At 42.2% G+C, this 17,712-nt stretch overlaps 1 protein-coding gene across 1 annotated transcript in view; it reads left to right on the top strand.

Annotated features, from left to right (window-relative positions):
* Positions 1 to 10,763: 10,763 nt before the first annotated feature.
* Positions 10,764 to 17,712, top strand: part of AGBL1 (ATP/GTP binding protein like 1) — a 248,895-nt gene continuing 241,946 nt past the window's right edge. Inside the window, exons 1-3 of the mRNA XM_027644667.1 lie at positions 10,764 to 10,965; positions 11,266 to 11,397; positions 13,780 to 13,873. Of these exons, the coding sequence (XP_027500468.1) occupies positions 10,947 to 10,965; positions 11,266 to 11,397; positions 13,780 to 13,873 (245 nt within the window). The 5' untranslated portion in view covers positions 10,764 to 10,946. The remainder of the gene's footprint in view (positions 10,966 to 11,265; positions 11,398 to 13,779; positions 13,874 to 17,712) is intronic.

Genomic DNA, 17,712 nt, shown 5'->3' on the forward strand with positions numbered 1-17,712 from the left:
GAACTGAAGTAACAAGGGCTGAATAAAGCCCCAAACATGTCTGTCTTTAGCATGGTGGCATTGGCTTGCTGCTGCTGAGTGTCTTGAATAGGGTGTAGAGTAAAGATAAAGAAGATAAAAAGCTTTGTTACCTTATGGATAGAAAATGACACACCCCTGTCGTACCTCTTAAAAACTTGGCAACCTTTTCAGAGAACTGAGGGCTTTGTTTTTAAGAGATTACTGTTTAAATCTAGACAGATGGGTCTCAGCAATGCAGTTAAACAGATGTTCTGCTTTACATTACTAGTAATATTACTTTAAATCATTTGAATTTCAAAACACAGTTTGCTATTCATTATGGATGCCGAGTTTTGTTTGTTGCTTGATTTTTCACTTAGACTGGATGGGAAAAATAGGTTCATCATTTTCACTTTCAGGTTCCATCTCTGAAGAAAATAAGCTGTGACTAACAATAGTTATTAGCAGTTTGTCTCCACTGCCCATACCTCAATCATCATTATTAAATGTGATTGATTAAAGGCATTTGCGTGGCTGTTCCAGAAAGCACTTTTGAAAGTGGGGTAGATTGACACATAAGGACACTTGTCTTGGCAAGAGAAGTGACTGGTGTTTTTCTAAACCAGAATGTACCTTATAGTGATCCTTATCTTCAGCCTGTCAATGTCAGGCTAATGTGTAGCAAGTGGGAGTGTTTTCACTTGAAAACAGAGAGAAGCCTGAACTTATCACAGCACCACTTCAGGCAAGTGCCAGGGCAGACTGAGAGTAGACATGGGGATTCTTGTGCTTTCTCATGTGGTCCACACAGGAACATCCCAGAGAAGGCAAGGATAGCAGCACCTTCATTATGGCTATGCATTTCCCACATCTGCTACAGTATTCAAAAATCTGATTTTATTAAAAAGCGAGTACATCTGGAAATTTTCCAAGTATCTCCAGACACACTTGTACTTTGACAAATGCCATTGCTTATAAAAAACTTTGTCAATTCCCAAATGTGCCTCTTTTTTGAAAGACAGAGTGTTCTCTGGACTGACACCCATCAAATCTCACCAAAAAAAAGAAGATAGTAGCATGTTTTATGCTGCTCTTTCGTTGTTACTGGAACAGAACAAGCTGAACAGAAAAAAACATATCCCTCCCTATTAAGTCTGGGAGGCACTTGTGTTAAGTAGCTGTAACAGAGTGGCATTTGAATGAAACATTAATATTTTAAAATAGTTCTGTAATAGGAAAAGTAATATAAAATATAGGAATAAATCCAAGAAACAGCAATAAACAGTAGGTGCTAGCGTGCATATAGAGATCATTGTGCAAGAATGGTTAATGCCTTACAGAAACTTATTAAGAGAGTGTGAAAGGCATATGCTAGGATAATCTTGGCATTAAAATAAAAATAGATTAAAAAAAGAAAAAAGTGAATAATATAACGTTAAATCCAGTCAAAACCTTTAGGTGTCATAGGTAACTTATTGTGAAATAAGAGATGAAACCTGGGAGAATTTATCTGCAGTAGAAATTACAGAAAGAACATTAGAAATATTTAAAAGGAAGTCTAAAAGCCTTTTGCCAAGTATCACGTGTTTTGATTTATCTCAAAGTTTCCTCATTCTTTTAACATTTCCAATTTGACAGAAGCATTTGAGAGTTATATAATAATGTGTTTTACCACTGGTTCTGCATAATAAAGTAATTGCTCTATTAGAGATGCATTAGTGAGAGGAGCAAGTGACACAAAGGAACTTTGTATCAGGAGAAACTTCTGAACAAGGACAAGCTTTTCTTTGAGAACATAGAGAGAAGTTTGGCGTGAAAAAAAGAAAGAGAGGAAAAAAGCAGTCTACTTTGCCAACAGTATCCAAGATATTGCAGTCTGTCAGGGCATAATTCCTGCGGATATCTGGATGTGAATATATTTTATCGGAGTGACACAGTAATGGTGTGGCACTGACATGAACTACCTTGCTCTGAAGTTAGGTGAAACACCTTCACATCTTTCTGACACAGCAGGTAAAACGTTCTTTATAAAAGGGTGAGGTCATGGTCTACGTGCTTCCTAATTCCTGTATGGATTAATTAAATGTTGCATCTCCCTCATCCTTTGGTGCAAGGACAAATCTCTTTGCAAACAGGGCTATGACCCACTGGTGGGGAGCAGCCCTTTTGTCTCCCAGTTGGGCATCAGAATTCCTTGCAGGGAATAGTTTTATTCCACTGCACTTGCTTCTGGGACATTGGGAGGAGAAGATTGATCTTAGGGAAGGAAATTTTTGAACCCGCACAAAGAAATGGAACTGTGTGATTGAAAGCCACAATACTTCTGTGCACACAATGTTTCTGCTTCATTTTGTTGTAATAGCTATGCAGGCTTTGTCAGCGATCCTCTTAGGTATTGACTAAGTGAATTTCCCACCACAGGGTGATATTTCCCACCAGGAAAACAGGGGACAATTAATCTGATCTTCTTGATGAGGGATGCAGTGGGGCAGGTGTTAATTAATATTTGTGAAGAAATCTGTGATCCTCTGATGAAAGGTATTATGTTAGTGCAATTTATTGCATTAAATATAGTAAGATTCCTTGGCACAGATGATTTCCACCATGTTATTCACTAAGTTATTTTGGCTAGAGATCAGCTCAAGCCAAGCTGTTACATCTCAACACCTTCAGTGTTTTGAAGACATTTGGATGTAAGTTTGGAATTTGCCCATCTCTGCCTTGAAGCGGTTCAGTCCTGCAGAGTGTAGCCTTTATCCTTTGAGAAGTCCTGAAGCTCAGTGAATAGGAGCAAAGACTTGTACAATGCATCTTAGAAGTTTGCTTTGAGGCACTGCTTCTTCCCAGTCAGCTGGATGAGGTGCCATCCATTGGGAAGGGTTGGAATCATTGTCCTCAGCGGTGATCTGGTGTGCTGTCAAAAAAAATGTTGCAGGTCTTCACACCCAAGTGCAAACAAGGATGAGAAAAAACCATAACTTCAGGTCATTGCAAGTGATGAAAAAAACCACCCACTTGATTGCAGCAGGCCAGAGGGAGGGACATTTTTATTGAGTATTTGCCGTATTCTCACAGCTGCTGCTTTGGGCTGATGCACAGAACTTGGCTTGGTGTTAAACATCAGTAGGAAGGAAAACGGGTGGTGCTTGGGTCAATGGGGTGCTGGCCAGGCCTCTCAGGGGTAGCTGGGTCCAGTGAGAGGGACTCATCTCTAAGGCTTGGGAAGAGGATCAAGAACTTGCTGGGCCACGTGCCCTGTCCTGGGAGGTCCCTTGGCTGCCCTGTGTACAGTTTGAGGGCTACGTGATCCCCCACAGCTGCGAACGCCTTTCTTGCAGGATTAAAGAGGTCACTTAGGACACTCCCAGAGCAGCAAGGTCCTCATCTCTGAGTCTTTAAATAGCCCTCTTTCCTTCCATGTCTCCTCTGAGTTTCCTGGCTTGCTCAGGCCTCTCTGACTCCGCAGAAGAGGAAATCCAGATTTGGACAAAGAAGTGCACTTACTGTTTACCACAGAGGATGGTGTCACCTGTGCTGATGCTGAGGACATTTGGATGGGTATTTTGGGAGCAGGGGCAACTTGACTGTAACTTCTTGAGATCCTTCTAAAGCTGGATGATGGCAGTATTCTTAACAAGGTTTTTCAGTTATAACAAAATTTAGACTGTAATCCCTTTAATTTGAATCCTCCCTTATCTGCAGTTGCCTACTGATATTTCAGAGGTCCCTGAACCCTTTTTTCCCCTCTTCAGAAATAATGATTCTTTTTTTTTAAACCTCCATGTACCAAACACTGTAGATAATAACTTTCCAACAAGCAGAAATCACAGTTAGCTGGCTGAATATTGAGGCTGAGGATGGGAACACACAGACACAAAACTCTCCAGGGTATTTTGCTCTCTTATTTAAGTGCGAATTTTTAGCTCCTCTTAAATTAGAAAAAGCAATTTACTCTGACAAAGCACAGAACATAAGGCACCAAACCTGGCTTCACAGTTATTGTAAGGCTGGAAAGTCAGCTGTGGGAAGGAGATATCCAGCTGGCAAATCCATAATGCCAATGGTGAGTGGCTGTGCCCAGCAGTTGGGGCTGGTAGGGCAGCTCTACCTCGCTGGCAGTGTCGTCTCTGATTTAAGCATTAATGCAGTAATTAGCAACCCAATATTTTCTAGAGGTCTCTGGGGAGAGTGAGGACTAATGCTGCTCATCCTCTAACCTGCTCTTGATTTTAGCCAGTATTAATTTTGCACCAGAATTTCTCTTCAATAAGCTTTTGAGTGCAGAGAGTGAGAAATCTGACTTGCAGATGCAAGTCTCATTACACAGGCAGTTGGGCTGCTGACTGCTATTTGTGTGAGCAAATTTATTAAGGGTAAGAGAAGGGAGGAGGATGTATTTTGAACATGTCAAATCCTGCTTCCCTATTTAGAAACAAGCTATTTAAAAACAAACAAACAAATAAACAAACAAACCCTGGAACTGGACATCCTATTCCTTACTCTCACTAAAAAAGACCCAAACGAACAAGACTGGAAGTTTTTTAGCCCAGTGCAGTAATAGCTTTTCTTTAAAATCAGACCATTTTGTTTTGTTGTTTGGTTGTTTTTATTTTTTTGTTTCTATTTGTTTTGTTTTGTTTTTCCTAAGCAGTCACACAGCTTTGTGAGACTATTCAACAATTAATTTAAGAGGTGTAGGGGTAGAAATCATGTTATGCATTGTCTTGTAAGAGTGACTTCTTTCACTGTGCATTCATTATTTTTGTGATTGGAATAACTGCTTTGTATTTCTTCCTCCAAATAAAATATTTATTAGTAAATCTCGCACTGCACAAATTAATGCTGTTTGATTTCTTTCTGGGCGTCCTCCTTTTTTTTCCAGCATTAATGCTTAGACTTACAGCAAACACTCTGAGTAGCTTGTGTGTCTCATTTGGAGAAATACTTGCCTTTGGGCAAAAGACACAAAAGCCCAAAAGACTGAGTTTATGGGAAGTCTTTGTTTTAAGGCAGTGCTAGAAGGGGAATGGCACTGATGGCAGCTGTACTTCAGCTGAGACACGAAACACCCACCTCTGTGGGGTCTTCAAGTCTTGCGGAAAACATCCCTAGAGACTTCCCTGACAAAATGAGTTTACCTGTTACTGTGGCTTAGTTGCAATTTTATAATCTTGTCTTGAGTAAATAACAGTTTGTCTTGGCATGTTCCCAGGAGCAGGACAAGGAGACAGGAGCTATTCCCTGCTTAGTAGTGGGTCAGCGAAATAACCCGAGCTGCCAGTCAGAAGGATGCTGGGATCGAGCTGTTGTCCTCCAAACCCAATGTCACTGACTAGTCGTTGCCTGTAACGTATCAATGACTATGAGCTGGGGTATTTTTTACTCCTGGCTTTCTCCATCCTCCTGCTGTTTATCTCTGAGGAGCTTCAGCCAAGCTAACCCCAGTGTTCCAGGGATTAGTTCCCAGAAAAAGCTCAGAGAGGAGCTATCAGCTGGGAGCTGATTAAATGCATCTGAGCTCAGCCCTGTGATACTCTCAGTTGGGTGAGGAAGACAGCAGGCTTTCCTGAAGGCTGTGAGATGAGGGGCTCTGACCAAAAAGTACAGCCATGCTTGATATTTAAAGTGATGTTTTTTGTTTACTTTAGCCTTTGTCCAGCTGCAAGCTGTGAAAGACAACTACAGGTTGTTGTTAATAGGCAACAATTTGGCTTTAACTTTAAATCCTTTAAGTGAAATCCTGCAGGAGGTCAGTGGTTTTGTAATCTGACTTAAGCCTCTGGAAACTTCTCTGCTCTCATTCCACCCATATACAATGAATGCATCTTCATTAGTTTGTGTGTGTGTAGATGCTGTATGTAACATTTGAAAGTGCTGGCAGGAATGGAAAACGCTCAGCAAGAGGAATTTTACTTCTCTCTTTGGTTATGGTTTGTTCTTAAACCATCAAACATCTCTTTCAATAAAAATAACTAATGTGTTTATTTTTACTGGAGCAGGATAAGAAATTTGCATTAAAGAAATTACTCTATTCATCTTTTTTAGATCGGGCACAAGTTGTGATTTTCTCATTTGTACTTACTGTTCAAAAAGATTTACAGAATATTTTTTATGAATGAATTTGTTGGCAATTCATCCACAAACAGTTTGGTATGTGTATTAATTTAAACAATCGATTAAAATAGATTTCAATGTCCAAATATCTTTGATGACTTTGGAAACCCCAAGGTAATTAATCAAAATCTCAGCTGTTTCTTTTCAACAGGCATCTAGCAAGACAATAGCAACTTTAGGATTGTTTTTTTCAGTGTCGTCTTGCTATTATAAATTGGAGCTGTGTTATTCTGCAGTATTCTGTATTATTCAGTGGTACCACTAAAGTTGGTGGGAAATATATTAGAATTTGTAATGGGACTAGGGTTTTATCCACTGTTTCACTGTTTTATCACTGTTTCAGCCAACACACAAGTCATCCAACTCCCTCTCTAGTGTGCTGGAGGAAGGGGAGCAATGAGGCACTAACACAGTTAGAATTTTAGTGTTAACACCTCAAAAGTAAATATTCAGATAAAATATTTGGCAGTATAACCCAACTTTCACATTTTAAAGGTTGATCTTTCATGTCCCCTCAAGTTTTTTGTTCGCCTGAGTCCCTGGATAAAGCTCATGGAAAGTCAGAAGATATCTTATGTCATCACTATTTGTGTTAATGGCTTAGGAACCCACAATCCAATCAGTTAAAATAAACAACCCAGTGTAATAGGAGCATAAATCAATGAAGACTTCATTACTGAAACCTTAATGTGTAATCCATCCACCTACAGAGGAAAGGGATACTGAGAGGCAGCAAGACAAAACCAGAGGACAGTCTGATTTAGCCAATCCTGATACTTAAAAAGGTGCTGAGAACATTAACTCTTCCTGGAGTCAGTAAATTTGATGGATACTCATCACTCCTGACAGCCTGCCCCTGACTAGTAAGTCCCTATGCTAAAAAATGCCAAGAAACTCTTGGGAAAAGAGCTCTGAATGCTCTTTCTTTGCTCTGGGAGAATTGAGCTGACTCAGGAGTGTGGGCTAATGAACAAAGACACGAATTAGGAAGATTAACATAGGACTAAAACTATATGTCTTACCTAAAAGTAACATCATGCAGAGCTGCTCTGACCCTGCTGCAGACTTTACTCATTCTGTGGTCCCTTGAGCCAGCAGCACAAATTTGGACTCCTCTAAGGTGAGGGTGGCAATAGTTGGTGAACCAAGAGTTATTGGATTTCATTAAAGCCACGTATTCTGTTTGTCTTGGCTCTGAAAGGAGCAGTAATCCTATCCTAATACCAAGCCTTTTGATTTCAACAGAGATCATAAAAGGGCTGAACTTTTATGTTCTGTGCAGAGATCTCTGCTTGTTGAGTTAATAACGAATGGAAACAGCAGGGGCTCGCTCTGGGCGTCGGCCAGCTCTGAGATGGGGATGAGACAAGTACTTTGCCTGTGGATTTTAGCTAAGAGTAAAAGTAAGGTGAGCCTTTAGAAAGGCAGCAGTGCTCACAGACACTCCTCCCCTGAGTCCCCATTTCATAAGTGATTCTCTGCCTGTTTGCTCCAATCTCTCATCCTCACCTGACTCCTCTTTCTTCTTTTCTTCTTTCCCCTTCCCCAACCACATCTTGTTCTTTTCTCTCACTCCCCTGCTGATTCTCTTGTCCCTGTTCCTCGCTTATGCCACTATGAAATATGTATTGAGCAGTGAAAGTTTGATAGCACTGGTAATTGACTGACACCAGTGTGATGGGACGTCTGGTTTTCAGAGATTTGGAGTTTTTTAATAATTATGATTAAAAAAAAGAAATCTAAGAATACACACAATGTTTAGCACATAGAAGCTAGGAAACATCGGCACTAATGTAGATATTTTGTGCAGAAAATGGCACATACAGTTTGCCAATACAGAAGGAGATTTGGCTGAAGGGAGCTGCTGAGCATCCTACAGGATTTCTGACAGAGAAGGAAATCTGTTTCTCCAGGCTGACAGTCACCTGCTCTGGTTGAAGACTGACCATTCTCCTGCTTCATCCCTATGTCTCACTCAATGCATACCCTCCCCAGCTATAAAAAAGGAGGAGGTATGCACTACAGCTCCCTAATTAACTACACAACCCTCAGCACCATGTCAGCTTATGCTGTGACTTTCTCGGGGATACATTGGAAAAAAAACATTCATTTGAATTAGTAGCCATTATTACAGACCTGAATTAGATTTCCCTCAGTTTCTTTCTAGAGTTTCTTTTTGCTAGATGCTACTTCTCAATTCCTTGTCTTAAATTTTCAGTTGCATAATGTTAAATATGTCAGAGGATGGTTGAATCAATTTGGCTGGTAAAATGATCCCATATATCCAGAATAGATACCAGTAGTTTAAATTTCTGAAGCAGTTCAGTTCCATGTTCAGAAATACAGGAGCCATATATTTTTTAAGATATTATCCTATTGTCATAATTTAATTGGAGATAAAGTTATTCCATTATAGTTTATGTGATCCTTAGGTTCTTTGGGACCAAGGCTACACAAATGTAAGCTTTCTGTTATATTGGGAATTTGTATTGTGTTGTATCTGTTCAGAAATTATGATATCCAGAACTTAATCCAAATCCCTCATGCAGCAATGCAGACTGGTGATTAATTCTTCAATCACAGCAGTGAAATCTGTGAGTTTGGAGCAGGATTAAAGAACAGGTCTAATGTATCACACAGATGAATGGTCAATATCATGTGTTTTCTTCTCCTCAAGTACAATATATCTTATTTCCTCTAGTACAAAATTTAAATTGACTCTAATGCAGCATGTGTGATGCTAAAGTGTGGTTGTTACTTGGTCTTAAAATTAAATTATATTAATTTAAAAATAAATTTAGGGCATCTTTCTGGTCTTCAGATTCAAGACTTTCACATGGTTGTAGCTGCAAAGACAGGAGAATTTTCTTGTAAATTGCATTAATGTAATTTAAATATTTTCTTCTTCAATTGCCAGTAATAAGAGATGCTGTTGTGGAAAACCACCTTGCATTTAAAATTTCTATGTGATACAGAATTTCCTCAACTTTGAGGTAGCCAGATCAAACCAAAAAGGAGAGCTTTAATTTAGAATTTATATGTAAAGTCTACAGAAATGCTACCGTGTATTAAATATTGTGTAGTATGATCTGTCAGAGGCTTTTAAAATGTGTTACCAATGTGTTTCCACAAATTCACTGGCCAGATGGCACAGAAAGTGCTCAGTATCCAAACAAGGATCTCAGTGCCTCTGCACTGCATGATACACTGCAGCCCTGTGCAGCATGAAGTTCACTGTTCTGAACTGATTCTTGAATTTGGTGTGTTTTCATTTCAGAGCTCCTGTGACAAGGATGTCATCCTGAACATTCTCAGTGTCCTCACCGACTTGCTGTCTCTGGGTAAGGAAACAGAGGTCTGGGAAAATTGCTGTGGACTGTGGCGAGAAAGGGGTCCTCAAGTAGGTCAGGGAATTCATTCCTGCATAAACTTGGAGAGAGGGCTGTGAGATAGGAAGAGAAGCTTGATTTCCCAGAGCCTAGAGACTCTTTAATGGACTGTTTCCCCAAAAAGCATCTCCACCTTGGCCTGCAGGGAAGGGATATCACTGCATGTACCCAGGCCACATCAAAAAAATAAGTGAATTAACAAAAGAACTGAAAAAAGACAAGAAAGTTTCTTTTCCTTCCTCCACATAAAATTGTCATTTACTAAACAACTCCCAAGCCAGCCAAGCCGCCAGTCTGTGGGGACTACAGTGGTGAGTGCTGGAGCTTCCTGGGTTCCTCACTGCTTGAAGTCCCACCACAGGCATTGCCTGTCCATTTGGGCCTCTCTTTTGGAGCCCTGCAGCCCCGTTCCTCGGCTAGGTGGAAGGATTGTCTACATGGAGATAGGAGACATTGCCCCCCTCCAGGAACTGAATAATCAGCATCCTCCAACTACAGAGCCTGAAGTCGCTGCCCAAGTCGCCCATGGGTCAATATTTGTTAACACAGTGGGGCTCACAGGATTAGACTGTGGTTTCTTTGGAGACCTAGATTTATATGAAAGCTGTCTCCAGGGCTTCCCTAGGCTTCCTTTTCATTTGGCAGAAGCTCATTGCAGCTTTAGTCCTTTCCTTGTTTAATTTCCAATATCTAAGAAAAGATCACTGAGCCTTCTGCTCCTTTGAAACCTGTCGGTGTCTCTGCTTATTCCTCTCTGCCACATTTCAATGCACAGCAAAAAACTTCTGCATCATGTGGGTTTGGGAAGACAATGACTGTTGTAGTAACAGGCAGCAGAGCACATAGTTCCACCACGCAGCCATTAGCCGTGTCTCCAGGCCAGGGGCACCTGAGATCCACGGTCAATTCTGCAAATGCTCTTGGATTTCTAGCCCTAAAATACTGTTGAAAGGCCATGGAAACTTTGTGTGCTGAGGTTTTGTGGTAGCTGTGGCTCAGGGAAGGGATGCTCTGAGCGGTCTGTTCTCTTTTCCCCAGGGACTGGCCGGAGGATCCACTATGTGATCAGCAAAGGGGGCAGTGAGGCGTTGCTGCAGGCCCTCGCCGCCGCCGCCCGGGCCGAGCCCCCCGACCACAGCACCCTCCTGCCCCTGCTGCGTCTGCTGGCCAGGGTCGGCCAACGAGGTACTGCTGGGTGATGGGAGGTTTCTTGGGTGGGGGGCTCAAAACTGAGGATGACCTTATTGTGGCCTTCCAGTAGTTAAAGGGGGCTTACAAGAAAGGTGGGGACAGATTTTTAGTAGGGCCTGCTGCTATCGGACACGGAGTAACAGTTTTAAACTGAAAGAGGATAGATTCAAACAGGATATAAGGAAGAAATATTTTTATGATGAAGGTGGTGAGGCACTGGCACAGATTGTCCAAAGAGGTGATGGATGCCCCATGTCTGGAAACATTCAAGGTCAGGTTGGATGGGGCTCTGAGTAACCTGGTCCAGTGCAACTCATTGCGTGGGGGTTGGACTAGGTAGGCTTTAAAGGTCCCTTTCTTCCTAAACTATTCTATGATTTGTATATGGTGACTAGAGGCAATTCCATATTTTCCTGTTTTCAGTGGGATTAATGCTGGTTTAACTCATTGATACAATTGAATGCCTTTGTTATGAGATCTTGAGTTACAAGTTTTGGTGCAAATACATTTATCAGGACTGCTGCAAAGACCTGGCCTTTGCAAAAGTTTGATTCTTATTTGCTTTTCACAGATAGGAAGTTTGGTCTGAAAGTGCAGAAGGCAGAAGCCACTGATATAATACTGAGCTTGACAAGAAGAAACCTGGACCACCACCTGCCCCTCACCCACTGCCTCTGGGTCCTGAGAGTTTGTGCTTCTAATGGTGAGTGCCAGGATTTTCCTCTTTTTCTCTGTGTGACAGCTGCCAGAGTTCTTCTTTAGTCATTTCAGTGCAAAGAAACATTAGTCCTGATAAGGTTAGTGTCTGCATGCACCATTAATGTACAGAATCAGGCACAAAAGCCAGAACAACCATAGAAAAAGGTGCTCCTCTAGGGGCCTATGCAGCCTTTACAGTGCATTTCATCTACAGACTATGGAAATATAAGTGCTGTAGTGAAAAATATTCATGGCAATGAATCTCCTATTCTAAAAGAAAGACAGTCAATTCTTTTGCTCCGAGATTTGGGTACTTTAAGTCTCTATGCAGCTGCTATTACCATAACAGCCAAATGTCTCACTACTGCTGATTGTATTGATCCTCAGAGCAGCTCCATGAGGAAGAAAAAATGGGTGGAGAAGCAGAGGGAGAGAAAAATCACTTACACATTCAAGGTCCCCCAGGAAGCAGATATTAGATCCTGATCTTCTGTCTAATATTCCCCCACCCATGCACTCTCAGCTTTTCTTGGTTGGCAATGCCCTCATGTTAAATGATTCAGGCAATGAGATTTCCAGTATTCTCTCCTGGGATCATTAGAGATTCATACAGGCTTTCCCTGCTATGAAGCACTGAGCTTGTCAGCACAAATTTCCCTTTGCTCACTCTAACCCTTTCCTCTCCTTCTCCACATCCCTCACCCAGCAGATAATTCTTGATGGCCATCCTGTCTGAGTCTAATATATGCATCCTGAGATTTAGCAGTCCTGGTGCCCTGCCCTGCAGGTCCCTTCTGTCTGTACAGGAGTTACTTTCATGCAATGGGCTTTCTCAGGCAAGCATCCAAACCTCAACACTCAACCCCTCTACCCATGGTAAGCAGTATTTGAAAGGCTGAGTGTGGTTGAAAATGCAGCCAAGGCCAGAAGATGAAACGTGCCTTTATTTGGGTTTCACAGCTGCGCAGTGACCCTGGGCTGCCTCCCACCCCAAATATGATCTACACACTTCCCAGCTCCCTGCTTCAGTGCACCTGCATTCCAGTTCTGCTGCAGTTTTTGCAGAGGTTTTAGGATGCACACTGCAACCTGGCCTTCTTTCTGTTAATGTCAGACCCCAGAACCCCAGCTCTGCACCTTTGCTGGAGCAAGTCTGTTATTCTCTAGGTACCTCCTGCACTCTCCAGATGTGCTTCCCCTCCATGAGTAGCTTTGGCTTTGTGGGCTCTGTGGCCCAGCTGGGAAGATGCAGGGGAAGTTAGGTGAAAGTCTATGTGGATGTGGTACCAAACTAGGGGATTACATGTTTCCAACCTTAAAAAATATATTTATATAATTCAGAAGCATATTATACTCTGAGAGTGCTTAGGTACGAAAGCAAAAAAGGTGAGTCCTTGTCTCATCTCATGAACCAGTTCTTCACTCTGAGTTGCTCCTTTCACTATAACCAGATGTGTCTGGCTGCCCATGTCCTGCTCTGGGGCAGGATGAGTTCAAACAGCCTTGTCCACCACCCTGTCTCTAATGAATTACAGGCAAGTGTGAATGTAGTTGGCAAGCCTTGCAAAGCTTTCCATCACAGGAGAGCTTGGCAGGGACACGGTAGGATGAGAGGAGATGATGGGCCCTCTGGCAGCTCTCTGATGACCACTGGGAGATATCTACAAAACAGCCAAAACCCAGCAGTGGGCAGGCAGCCAGTTCCCCTGGCTGCTGTTGATTACTGATCCTTTCACCTTGGTTGCTTGCATTTAATATTTCAGGGCTGTTTTTGTCCCTTCATTACACAGAGATTCTGTCTCATAGTGGGGAAGTCTTGCTAAACACCTAGTTTATGCATCAGGCATTTTTGGAATTGATTGTAAAATTTATCTATCAAAGTTCCTAGCATGTTAACAAGTGAAGGATTAAAGGGAAAATGGCCTAGATGAAATTAAGGTGCATTCAGAAGCACCCCTGCCCCCAAACCTCACTTCCATCCTGCTGAATAATAGCAGAGAAAGAAAACTCTGCCCTCCAAGACCCTATAAAATGAACTGTCCTCATGGAGTTGCATGTAGAAAACGTGGGATGAATTTTTCTGGGAGAAGACCTTATTTAATTACAATTTGTTGTCTGGAGAGTACAATATCTATAGGAAAAGGGGCTTTGGGGAACTTGGGAAAGAGCTGCAGGACTTCTTTTTCACCTGATCTTGGTTCTGGTTGCGTCCACAGACAGCTTTATGCTTCACTTTCTGTGTTTGTAAGGTGACCTGTGGAGTCCAGATGGGAGCCCAGAGAGTTCATAGCCTCAGGGGCAGCTACTCCCTTCCCCACATCTCCTCTAAAACACATTACAGACTGCCTGCTTCAGAGCTGACTGCTTTTTTCTTTTATTGCCTTAGTTACCACAGGAACTATGCTTGGCATCAATGGAGCCATGGAGCTGCTTTTCAAAGTCATCACTCCCTACAGCAAGAGACACGTCAGGACAGTCAGGTAGGCAGTAGCCCCAAGGGAACTCATCTTTCCAGGACAGCAAGAAATAAAATTTTGGTTCCACTTGAAGAGGCATAGAAATCAGAAATGTATGCAGTTTCCACTCACTTTAAATCTGCAGGGTTTTTTAAGAGGCAGAAATAGTTCCCTGAAGGACACATTAATGCCATGATTCATCATATGATTCATGCTGGTGGCCATTTGTTTGTAGTGTACCCTATACAGGGATGGCAGTTTGATTGCAAGGTATCTTCCTTTGTTCCCCAGCCACGACTGGGTTTTGAGAAGCTTGTGCTAGCAGCAGAAAAACTGCTCCCATTTACCCCTTAGCAAGAACCTCCTGTCACCACCAGCCTTGGGGGCAGGTACAGTGGAATCGTGGCAGTACTGCCTCATGCTCCTTTTCCAGACAGTCATGATGATATGCAAGTCATCATGATATTTTTGAAGTATGACAGTTCTTACTAGTATTAATCTGCATCTGGTTTTAAGCCCATCCCACATATTTCAAATAGTTCTTTTCTGAAGACAGCAAGTCCATTTTATATCTCCATCTTAATGCCAAATGACCACTTCCTCAGATGCCTTTCAAGGCAAACTTTATAATGTGGAAAACACTGCAGAAGGACACATTTCTGTGACTTGCTCTTTAAAAACAGGAGGAAGAATTTACTGCTGTGAGCTGTGCCCACACAATCCCATTTGCTTAAGCAACACAGAACCTGCCAGTTCTCCTGCTGAGGCATGCAGTGGTTTATGGAGCACACTCTCTACTTCCTCATGCACATCTCAGCAAGGACATGGGAGCACTCAGTTGGCTTTGGCTTCTGCATGGACCTGACATGGGTGAGGTCCATGGCTGGTGACCACTGAGGAAGCAGTTCCAGGCTGAGCATTGTGTGTAGGTGAGAAGGATGGACAGACATGGCACGACGGTTTGGCCACTACTTGCTTAGTTGTGGCTGAAGTGGAGGCCAGTCATTCTGGGTGAGGGTACCAGTAAATAATGTCCATCCTGATGTTACCACCAAAGACCGATGCTAGTTCTCCCAGTATCACCAGTTACACAATACATTGCATGGGAAGGAATTTGAATTGCAGCTGCCTTGTTGATGGGAGCCAACTCACTTTTAGCCTGTGCTTTTGGCTTTCTAGGACAGTGCTAAGGATCTGGAACTGCTTCACAACTTCCGTTCTCTCTTAGAGTACCTGAGACTCCTCTACATGGTCTGTCCAAAAGTGTGATACCAGAATGTTTCCAACAGAGAGGAACTCAAAGAATATTATTGCTACAGTATTATTTCTAGGATATCTGAGCATCCTTCAACATTCCCCTAAGACCTCATGTTATAACTTTGAGATTTAGGGAGCCTGGAGACCTGCTTTGTGTATGACAGGGGTGCCCAGGATGAGTTAGACCCAGAGCTGGGCTTGAATTCTGAGGCAACCAAAAATGACTGATGGGTCCAAGTCCATGCTTAACTAAGCAAATTCCACTCAATTCCCTGGTTTCCTTCCTATGGAAGTGTTAGCTATGATTAGAATAGTGTTAGTTCTACTTCTATGGTAGCCTTATAGGTCAGGATTGTATGTAATAGGACTTTTGCCTGCATCAGTTCTCTGTTAAGCAATGGGACTGGCTGCATAAAGGTTTTTAAAATGAATTTTGTGGAAAAGTGCTTTTTTCCATTTGATGTTTCCTCTGGGGAAAGTGAAAAACTTGGTATCTGTCACACATTTCTAGCCTGGCTTTCTGTTGAAATTCATTTGGAGATGCAGTGAGTGCTGAGGGTTGCTGTAAGGTAGGCTGCAAAATAGTCTAGAATACTCACTTAGAAGAAAGAGAAAGAAATAGCCTTCAGAGAAACACATTGCTTTTGTTTTCAATTATTCCAGATTGTCAATATGCAATATTTAGCTTTTTCTTCCTTTTATCTGATATACAAGAATTGTTTTGAACTCTTCAGTGGACCTTTTTTCCATTTGAGACACAGACATCAGAAGAGCAAACTCAAAATTGTTCTCAATAAAACCTCAGATTTATTGCTAATAAGCCTTTTTATTTATTACTGAAAAGCTTTTATTTTCCCTTTGAAAAAAGGTATCTTGTACATTAATTGCTGTCTACTTGAGCTTGTCGTTGCTAGTTCAGTTTCCTATTTATCTTTTTAGTTCCTAAAATATTTGTGCTCTTCTTAAAACATATTTGTATGAGCGTGCAATCGGAGCATAAAATCTTTCTGTGACCTAGCTCACAGAAAAGGTGATTTGGCTCCCACTTACACGTGGTCTAATGAACAAGAACCGTAAATTGGCTGAAGCCTGGTGGCCACTGAAGCCAGGCCAGCTGGCCTGGCCAAGGTTCAGAGCTGGGCCTTTTGTTTTGTAACTGGGGGCGCCCGAGAAGGTCAATGGCAGAGTGGAGACAGTCTGTTTCACATCAGAAGAACAACACAAACCTGTTTTGTTTTAATTCACACTTGCAACCCAGTTCACAACACCAGTTTCTTACTATTCAGTAGAAATTGTTCTTGCTTGCAGTCCATTTGGGAGCACTGCTCTCACTGTAGGGTAGGCTACAGGTCTTCTTTCCCAGTTTTAGGAAATGCCTCAGATAGCTATGCTATGAAAATCCCAAGCATCCTTACAGTTCATCAGAAATTGAGGTGGGTACATGTGAAATTGTCCTTCTATGTTTTGAGTTGCTCTAGCCATAAATTTGTGAGGTGACTGGGGTAGGGAGCTTATAGGTAGGTTTCCTGAGATTGGAAGAAAGGATAAAAAGAGTCATGTGCTTTGTCTAGCCCAGCGTGTGCTCCTGGCAATCTGACACTGGTGCAGATCTTCCCGTAGTTGCTGTGGCTGTGCAGAAATCTGGAGCGGGGTATTTTGGTGCAGTTACTCACAAAAACATCTGCTTCTTTTTTGGTATTAGTATGGAACTTGTAAAGAACACTAGTCTATAACCTGCCTACAGAGGAAAACTCCAATGTCGTCCCTGAAGTCCTCTCTCTGAGCCTCGCTTTGTATTTGCTCTTGATACCTTCTCTCCACTTCATAACTATGTGCCACCATGATTTGCCTTTCTGCTGGGAAGGAACAGCCGGCAACTGTGGGAGCTGAGATTACCCTTGCTCTCTGATCAGCTGCCAGGAATGCAGCATTGAAAATGCACCACTTCTCTTGTGGGTACACTCGTGTTCCCCTGTTCTGGGCAGCAGCAGGACCAAGGTCACTTTAAGAATCTGCCCCGGAGAGTGCCCTGTGAGAGCTATTTATTTAGCCAGCTAAGATGTGGAAACTAGATACATAGTTCTATTTATTTTTCCCAGTGGCAAAGCTCTGGGTTATTTAGAAATAGTCTCCCCATGCTCCAATTGACCTTCTCTGGGTATATGCCAAGTATCTCTGATTCCCCTGGGACTGTGACTCATGGACTTTATGGGCTTTAGTTAGGCATTTGAGGTCTTCAGGTTGCTGGTGCCATAATTGTAGATCTTTCCAGAACTACCCATATCTGAGGTAAAAGCTACATGGAAAAAACCACAAAACTCTCTGAGGTATAGAGATCTCTTGAGTTAACCACCATGAAATACAAGTGAGTCAGAGACTCAAGGCTGTCTTGCCCATCTCTCATGATGCTGTGCTGTGGGAAAGGTCTTCTGATACCTTTTACAGGGACAGTTTAAAATAAAACCAGATGATGTTCTGTTTCTCTCAGCTCTGTTTATGTCAGTAGCTGGGATATCTGATATGAGTGTGTGTGGGATGCTCAGATCTTCACTCCATCAACACCTTCTCTAATGCAGCATCTCTGATGCCCCACACAGTGCAATGGT

Source organism: Corapipo altera, unplaced genomic scaffold (genome assembly GCF_003945725.1).
Source record: "Corapipo altera isolate COAL_440 unplaced genomic scaffold, ASM394572v1 50, whole genome shotgun sequence".
NCBI lineage: Eukaryota > Metazoa > Chordata > Aves > Passeriformes > Pipridae > Corapipo > Corapipo altera.